At 46.7% G+C, this 6559-nt stretch overlaps 1 protein-coding gene across 1 annotated transcript in view; it reads right to left on the bottom strand.

Annotated features, from left to right (window-relative positions):
- Window positions 1-3697: 3697 nt before the first annotated feature.
- The window catches only part of LOC118511077 (hemicentin-1-like), a 68855-nt gene continuing 65993 nt past the window's right edge, over window positions 3698-6559 (bottom strand). The window contains 2 exon segments of the mRNA XM_036053747.1: window positions 3698-5840; window positions 5928-6552. Of these exon segments, the coding sequence (XP_035909640.1) occupies window positions 6362-6552 (191 nt within the window). The 3' untranslated portion in view covers window positions 3698-5840; window positions 5928-6361.

The raw sequence follows: 6559 nt of genomic DNA, 5'->3' as shown, positions 1-6559 counted from the left end.
CCGAAATGTTTGGTTTAGAACGCGCGGAAACCTTCGTTCGTCTTCTTTTTTTTTCTTCGCGAGGTTTCCCATCCCTTGTAAGAATGAAAAACACGGCTATTCTTGAAGTACTTCAATACATAAAATGGCTGCACCCACTATTGTTCAGTTGAGAAAAATATTCCGATAACAAATGGTAATATTTCCGCATGTCTACAGAGAAGATAAATCCAATTTTTCACATCTGCACCAAACAACAGCGCTTTTATCCTGCTGCAGCAGTAAGCGAATCTGCTGCACAACTTCACTTTCGAACTTCGAACCGTCGTGGCATTACTGGCACTGATCTAGGTGGAAAGAAAACGAAACAAGATTTTCCTTAGTAAATAGCACCCCGGCCCCTTAACACAACTGACTCCACAGCTTACCACCGCCCCTCCCCCAAAAAATGAATAGATAGTACAAGCGAAAGGCCAAAATTCTTCTTGCTGGCTGTGTTTTCAATTCAATTCAATGCACAAAATATTCACTCACCAGACCCGAGCCCCGAGGCAATCCGGCAAATGTATCAAGCACTAGGAAGGGCAACATATTTATCTGTCTGTCGCTTTGCCCGTTCAGGACGACAACGAGTAGTGCGTGTGTGTGTGTGTGTGGATGGCCAAACTGCTTGTACTGCTCAACTAAAAAGGAATATCTAAAATATGTGCCCCCTGAGGGTGTGCGCGCGATGCAACGAGTCAGTTTTCCATACTGCCGGAGAAAAATGCGACCACTTTGCCTGCGACCATCATCGCGCACAGGTTTGATGGAAGCGAGCGATGAAGATTTACTGGAAAGCTACCCGAACGGGAAAGTAACCGGCTGACGTGTCCTCGCGGATGGAACGTTTCCCCCTTCGGGCTATTCGGGAACCGAGAGGAGCAGAACACCGTTGACTGATTCGTTGCCTTTAACATTATAATAACTGAATTAGATTTCCCTTTACCGCATACCGCAACACCCCCACACATGCATCCGCCCGTGAAATATGAACCACAGCAGCACATGGCCAACGGTGAAGGTTAAGGGGCTGGCTGTCGTAATGTGCACGGAGATAGTCTGTGTTGATGGCTATTTATCAATTTTATGCCGGTGTTGTGCTGCGGGTTTTGTTTCAGGTTGTTTCTTTTGGCATAAAATTATAAAGTAATGTACTCGAACCACTCTTTTATGAGCCGTTTGGGTTGCAGAAACGAACTTAACACAAAATGGTTATATTACTTAGTAACTCGGAGCATGCCTTCGGGAGATCTGCTATTGAATTCTTAAAATTCAGTGGATTATCATATGCAATAAACCATCGATTTTAGTTAAAGTTTGCTGACGGAGTCTATTGAGGGTTAGCGCATCCGTCTAAATCTCCTGCACAGAACATGCATAACTCACTGTGAGCGCGGCGTCGATCTTAGAGAATCCCTGACTGGCTTCAGCACAACCAACCTTGTGGAGTAATCGATTTAAAGTCCATTGAATTAAATATTTTAGCTTTATTTTCAACTTTGTCCAATGTCAGTTTATATTCTTTCGTTCAAATGTTAGCACAAGCAACTCAAAGCAGTGAGCGATTGGCGATGCATTATCTTAGCCAGAAATATTGTGTATATAGGATTTTTCTGATATTCTGAAATGTACTGTCACCTGATTTAGTGTACACACGGTACAATTGCTATTTTAAACAAAATATGTGTTTTATAAATGGTGCTCAAGAGTTGAACCGTTTAAAACTGACGATCAAATCCTGCTATCCTGCTGTTTCGGTGCGATCCGATCTGATGGACTTTAATAGAAGCCAGTTTCAAATTCTACTGCAATTAGCACAATTTCAGCAAAATGGTATGTTCTATTACGCTCCAATCCAACCATACCATTTCCATGCCCTTAAACCCATAATCGGCCACTGTAGTTGCATGACCTCGGGCTAGTACGCGCGCTGCTGGGAGGCGAAAATCGGTTAACCATGACCCTCCCTCATCGAGAGCCGTCTCGTGTGCAGGGAAATCGACAACTTCATTCCAATTTTTCGCCCTTTACACTACCCAACCCCCAGTCCCCGGATTGGCAACTAAGGGATCCCGACCACTAGTTCCGAGCGTCGTTGAGCCCCTGTGCCAAGAATAATTTAACGAAATTTATTTTTCCATTTTGCCAACGGCTGCAACATGCTGTCTTATTACACGGCAAGCTAGAGTGGGTGACTCCCTATCCCGGATGACTATACTGGGGATGAAAAAGGGAAAGTTCCCGCTCGCCAAGTTTAAGATCGTAGGAATGTAAATATTTTTCAATCGTCCTGCTTCGTTGGCCGCCCCTCACATAACCTCAACTGCCAACGGTAACTGGACCCAGACAGATTGGTACGCTGCTGCCAGTCGTGCAACCAGTACAACAATCGCGACTCACTTGTGCCTCACGGTACCGGTCCATAAGCCCGGTCTCAATTCCACACGAGGCGGGCGAGCCTATTCCCCGCCGGAACGATACAAAAATCCTTCACCCCACTCCGCCGCGCGTCGTTCGCGTGCTGTTTGATCAGTTGTGTTGGATGATAGGCAATTTCGACGGCCCAAAATGGAAGCACGTTGATGGTCTCGCAGCGTGGGGCTAATTTGAATTATTAATTAAATTTATAGAAGAGCAGATAAACGCTCTACGGCGCACTGTCTTGCATGCAGACAGTGCTGGCAGTCGTCGCCCCGCCTCGCTAAAATCGATTGCGATTTGCGTTCAAAGTCGGTTGAAATGGCACCTTTTTTGTGTGCCAGGACACTTGACTTAGCGTCCGTCCACCTGAGTCGATGCTAATGGATTGAAAAACGTTTTAATACCACGGACCGCTTCCCCGGCGGGTAGGTCCCCCTGGAAGCAGTGAAAGACTAGGAATTAGGCATTGAAATTACTTCCGAAACAGATTTTCATTTATATGAAATCTCTTCCATTCCGGGCCATAAATTTCAATAAGCGGAGCAATTTGATTTCGACGACTAACAACGTTTGCAAAACACAACAGCACCCAAGGTGAGGCAATAAGGGACGGTTCGCTGCTTCGAGCGGTGACACGATCCGTATCCTATCAGCTAGATTCCGATGCCTACATTAGGCATGATTAAACGATTGCTTGGAAACACAGATGAATAAAAGCATCTCCAACTCCCACACCACTGCGTCGGCTGGCTGCGTCTTAAATCGTGGCAAATGTATTAAACAACTTAGACCCACCGGCAGAAAGGATGTGTTTCTCGATCCATAGCGTCTCTCTGCTGGCTGGGGGCTGTGCCGTTTCTTTCATTTGTGCGTCAAACACCATCGATTTCGTGTGATATTCACTTCAAATTCGTTTCATATGCGCACGCCAGAAGCCTGTTTAAAATAGAAAATAAAATATTTATTTTTCGCCATGAAAGAAACTTATCGTACCGCTAACCTGTAACAAAACTACTAAGATTTGCTTCTCGGGGCTTACACGTCAGCATAGAAAAGTCCCGCAATTGTGTAAATACTTCTACTTTGCTCAGTCAATATTTACAGCAATTTGAAACTCTCGGTGGACGGAACAAGTATGCACACTACGCTACTACACCGACTGCTACTTGCCATGGGGGAGTCATACGCAAAACGGATGGAGGAAGGACCGGCGAACCGAACCGAAGCTCCGAAGGCAAAGAAATACGAATTCTTTAATGCGCGCTCACTCTTTCTCGCGTCTATTTATTTATATCCCTTATCTTCATTACTAGCTGCCGCCCCATCATCGGTGCCGGCTTGGTCGGTCCCATCATCCCCCCGATCGGTCGACAGCAGACCCAGAGCGAGAGAGAGAGAGCTTTCGATTGGCGTACTCTTGCCCACGCACGTGGCCCACAAGCACTGCTGCTGCTGTTGTTTGCTACACGAAAACAAATTTCCTCATCACTTAACACTAAAATGTCGTAGCGCTTCAACACGGCGGCAGTCAAACTTGTAAACGCCAAACTGTTGCCGGGCGTGGGCAAGCAAAAAAAAGGGGCAGTGGTGTGAAAAAGCGCGGAAAGCATATTTATCGTCAATCACTGCTTCGAATGCGATTTTTTATCCTAATCGCAAGACGTTGGGTGAAAACAGTGCTGTTTTCGTTCGCGCCCGTTCGTTCGCGGCATGCAGCAGAGCATAATGTAAGCTGTACCATGGCCGCTGTTGTCTTCGCGCGTGCTTTGTCACTTTCGGGAAAGTATTTTTTTTGCAAAGGACTATGATGTTTTGCAGCTTATGCGCGCCTGATGCGTTGGCCGATAAATTCAGTCTCTTTCTCTTCCTTCGTTCTCCCGCCACTCGTTTTGCCCAGGCGACAGGATACGCTGTCCGCCTTTTCGCCCCACGCTATATGAGTCCCGGCAATCGGCGGTGAATGAAGCGCAGCACGGCGTTAGAGCGCTTTTCATTCGAAGAAAAACTAGCGTAAATTAAGAAACTTCATCCATTTTGATGCACAACTCCTTCTTCGCTGTGTTGTCTAGCAAACTTTTTGTTTCCGTTCAAGTTGTGTATCGGCGTGATTTATCCCCGCTGCAGATGCTTATTAAATCCGCTGCTTGCCAGCAGGTTGTTTCCTTCTCTTTACAAACAATAAACACACTTCCAAACAACTTCCTCCAGCATTCCAACGCTTCTTAATACATAATTGTTGCTTACGTACGTACGTACTACTATGTTATGCTCTGCACACTTGTTTCCTTAAGCAATCGAATCAAGACTTTCAGATTCTTTGTATTTAAGCAATGTGCGCTTCTCTCATTTACATTCGCTCCCTACCGCTATGTACACTGAGGAGCATAGTCAGATTATGGGCTAAGGCTTTACTTTACTTTAGCTTAACGCGCTCGCTCCGTTTATAACTGACGTAAGCCATCGACGGGACGCTTACTTGCATGCGCAGCCGCCGAGCAGAACCGAACCTTGTCCAATGAGACACCGCGCGGAAGGAGCAAAACGGACGACCGACGCCACACACAAGTCGACGGTTCAATTAATCCTACTTTAAACGATACTCTCCTAAACTACACTACGCTACTGCTCAACCGAAACGCAGAAGACCTACCGGAGCCGCAGTTACGTTGGCAATAGTACGACGCTTCGATAAAAACACAACATGGAATGCACCTTTGCTTTAATGCGCCCGCTACTCTAGAAGGAAGACTTGGCACGAAACGATCTAACAATGGCACCGCCAGACGGACACACTAGAAGAGATGTAGTTCCGTGATGAGACGATGATGCAGTCACTCCAACTCCCCTTCCCAGGAAGATAAGGGGCAGGTGGTCTCGTTTTTCTAGCCAGCACAATGCCTTCAGACACCTGCTGGCTGGCCCATCGTCACATCGGGTCGGACTTTGTGGAAAAGAACTATTGGCAGGAGAATACCTACTACAAGCTAATGGCACATTCGGTTCTTAACCTCCGGTTCAGTGACGCGCGTCTGCATAGATACCATCAGAGATTCAGAATGGTCATGTTTCGTGATAACTTAATCCAAGTGCTTACTATAGGCCGACCTTTGCTTAATTGCTAACGCTACTTATACAGCTCGGCACTGCTGGCAGAGGTGCATTGCATTGGCCGATACGGATCCCGCGACTCGTAGATCGTCGATGTCGGCGCAGCTCGATTGTTCGTTACGCACACTACCTACAAACGAAACGCACACTCGAAATGTGCTCGGCCGACAGTTGTGCGCCTCTCGGTGTTGTCATAAAACCATCGCTCCATGCGAATTACAGTTATCTATATATACAATCACAGTTTTATAGTTGCAACATCGGCACCTCCAACGGAACCACTCACTCATCTGGAAAGATTTTAAAGCAAAAAGGAAAATTAACAACACCCGTGCAACATTATGGAAGACGTTTGTGTTTAACAGCAATATACGTACCAACACCGCAAGGAGCTATATTTTGAGATCAACATATGCCTCCCCTTGCTATGGCTCTGAGCCAACGTTTCCATTTCGTCCACGCGCGTCCGTCGGTGGTGGAGGATTGCAACAATTTCAATGTTTCGATTAAAACAAATAATTTAGAAGAAAAGGTAAATTAATTTGAACTACGGTTCGACAGCGCTGGCAGGTGTGCAAGCAAACGCAACGTTCGCCGTTGGCTTCTGGCCCTGCCGATAGTAGTCAGTCGCCCGTTTTATGCATGCTCGCCTCCTGCGGAGATGACTGTCCCGTGGTTTTTGATTCGTTCGATTGCCCGGTCTGTGTTTAGTTTTTTTGCTTTCCTTCCAATACCATCAATGATTCGTTGTCGTTGTTCTAGCTCGTTGTTTCGTTTGCACCAAGGCCGCACTGGGCAATGCCCTAGTTGCCTACACCACAATCTCGTGAATGACACGACGATTGCGGGAGTTTGGTGTCGAGTAACCGCTTTCCATGGCTAGCGCATCATCGTAGCTCATCGAGAGATGCTGATTTTGCACCGGGGACTTTGCTTCCTCCTGCTCCATGTACGGGTCCGGCAGGCCGCTCACATCGTGGTAAGGGGATTCGGCGACAAAGTCTACGCG

Source organism: Anopheles stephensi, chromosome 3, assembly GCF_013141755.1.
Source record: "Anopheles stephensi strain Indian chromosome 3, UCI_ANSTEP_V1.0, whole genome shotgun sequence".
Classification (NCBI taxonomy): Eukaryota; Metazoa; Arthropoda; class Insecta; order Diptera; family Culicidae; genus Anopheles; species Anopheles stephensi.
Note: the sequence above shows the minus strand (reverse complement) of the source record. Positions and strands in the feature narration are given on the sequence as shown.